General features: G+C 40.1%; 1 protein-coding gene across 2 annotated transcripts in view; it reads right to left on the bottom strand.

Annotated features, from left to right (window-relative positions):
• Positions 1-2,500, bottom strand: part of GTDC1 (glycosyltransferase-like domain containing 1) — a 126,303-nt gene that overhangs the window by 15,683 nt on the left and 108,120 nt on the right. The window contains exon 6 of one of the 2 annotated variants that reach the window (XM_009997400.1): positions 2,433-2,500. This exon is cut by the window's right edge and continues 8 nt beyond it. The exons of the other annotated variant lie outside the window; for it this stretch is intronic. Coding sequence (XP_009995702.1) covers positions 2,433-2,500 — 68 coding nt within the window. The remainder of the gene's footprint in view (positions 1-2,432) is intronic. 2 annotated transcript variants of the gene reach the window in all.

Below are 2,500 nucleotides of genomic sequence, written 5' to 3'. Positions count from 1 at the left end.
AGGAGATGTCTGGAAGATAGGAGAGCTCCAGGCTGGGAAAAGAAGAAGCAACGTGAAAAGGAACCAGATGGATAACACGGGGGAAGACTGAAGATGTGCTGGCAGGCAGGGTGGAAACAGGCAGACTGGATGGAGGAATGGTGAAAAAGCTGGGGAAAGCACAGTCAGGCTTCTGAGGGAAGTCTGAGTCTGTCTCAGAGCTCAAAGTGTGGAGGCAAAAAGGGCAATGAGGAGGGCTGGGATGGCTGGAGGAGGGCAGGTTAGGGCAGCATGTATCAGTAGTGGGGTAAGGATGAAGTGATGCTGCAGCCTGACATGGGGCTCAGAGGTCTGGGCTGGCCTTGCATCACACACATCACTGGCTGCTACTGTTAGCGAGACAAAAATTGATGGACCTTGATCCTTGAGGTCCCTTCCAATCTGGCATTCTATGACCACAAAACCACCCTGAAAGTTCACCTTCTAGCCTAGGACAGAGAAGCACCAATGACAGAAAACAGTCTCCAACTGCTAACTGAAAATGATGCTGGCACTAGGCACAGGAAGATCAAAGATGAGACAGACATAACAACTTCCACTCCTAAGGAGTAACTTCTGGTTATTGCTGGGCTCTGGGCCAGCCTCAACTCCTCCACCACTGACAAAGCCCACAGCAAAGCCAGTCCTGGAGTTATTCCCTCCCTTTCCCAGGGGAGGAATTGTCCTCTGAAGTACATTTGTCTGAAGCCCTAAGTCACACCTTTTGATTCCTTTGGAGCCTTTAGCACCACTGGAAATTAAAGATTTCTTAACTTCCTACTGGATATTTGCTGTGTACTTTGAACGACTGAAAATTTGGGTTTCAAATAAATGAATAATTACTGACTTATTAAATACATTATGCACCTTTTCTCTTACCAACAACTGTTAATGTGACATTTGTAACACTGAGGGAATTTGATCCCGTAATTGGAGGGAGAGGAAGTGCAATGCCAACAATTTATTAAAAATAGCCAAACAAAACCTGTAGAAAATCTCTGAAATAGATTTTCAGTTAAATAAGTGCAACAGGCTCTACTGGTACTTGTTAGCAATGACCTGCATATGTCATTTGTAGGAATAGGGCCCCATCAAATGCATGGTGATGAGACACATTTCACCACGCTGCCCTTTATAGAGACTCTATTTATAGAGGAGGATGAATGAATTGACAAGACAAGAGGTGCAGTGTATAGATTTGATATACTGGCATAAATTTAGGATGATCTACATTATTCATAAGCACTGAAGCCACAAATGAGATATGTAACAACATCCAAAATGAGTGTCAATAGAATCTGTTCCCACAGTGCACCATCATATATTCCTATCTGTCACATATTCCTTAGAAATTTCTCCTTCTATGAAATCTGGTGAGCTCAGTCTGGAAAGGAATGTTGCCTTGGGATCTGTGAGAAGACTTGTCTGGAAGAGCAGGCTTTCAGAAAACTGTCAAAAAAGAAGTGGACAGAAAACAGGAAGAATTTCCTGCTCCCAAATTATTACCTAGTTTTCCAATCCAGCTGTGCCACAGTTGGGGACCCAAAAGTTACTTGGATCAAATCGATTTCTTGGCGTCTTAAAAACTGCAAAATCAAAACTCAAACAATTGAAATATCACCAGTCCAGCAGGCAACAGATATGACAGAACTGACAAATAAACTCATCCCAAGAATGTTTTTAAAGACTGAAAAGGAGAAGGGATGGATGTCTACACTTTGGGAAATACTGATGAGCTAAAAACACCATGTATTTTTGAAGCTCACTCATTGTTAATGTGCATTTTTGAAGGTTTAATTTACTGCAAGTGCACTCAGTACAGGATTTGGTTATTGTCTTTACTGCCACAATATCTGAGGCACAAAGCTGAGTGTACTCAGAATAAACCCTATTTCTTTTTCAGATGGGTAAAACTGTTTACAGAGTACTGCTTGTCAGAAATCAAGAAACAGGAGTGTGCAAAAGAGTGGTGGAAATATATTAAAGATTAATGACCACTTTCATGCCAGATACAAACCAGAAGCTCTCCACAGAAGTCCTTAACCTCACATTTGAAAAACTGTTTTCACCTGCTAAAATCTCAGTCTGGATTTCAGATGGCTGACCTTGACCTGTAAGATTTTGTTTCCTATCTGAACCATCCAATCGCTCACATCTATCTCTCTATTTAAATAAATATGGAAGTGTTACTGAAACTCAAGTCATAAATAAAATCTTGCACTGCCAAATAAAATACAAAATTATTACTCTCTTTAATAATTTTAATCTTACAAGGTATCATTATTATTTAGTTTTACCACTATGAGGATTTTAAACACATTATTTTCACTAATGTAAGAAAATACAATAAAACTACTTCTGGAAATATTTATTTTATGGTCACTTTACAGTAAAGAAAAAAAAAGGAAAGGTACCTGGAATTTCAGTGAAAGCCTCTCCAAGGACAGAGACTTGAAAAGGCAGATCTTTCTCTTTCAGTTTC

The sequence above is a fragment of the Chaetura pelagica genome, unplaced genomic scaffold, assembly GCF_000747805.2.
Source record: "Chaetura pelagica isolate M959 unplaced genomic scaffold, ChaPel_1.0 scaffold575, whole genome shotgun sequence".
Taxonomy (NCBI): domain Eukaryota; kingdom Metazoa; phylum Chordata; class Aves; order Apodiformes; family Apodidae; genus Chaetura; species Chaetura pelagica.
The sequence above is the reverse complement of the archived record's forward strand: the minus strand, read 5'-3'. Positions and strand labels throughout refer to the sequence as shown.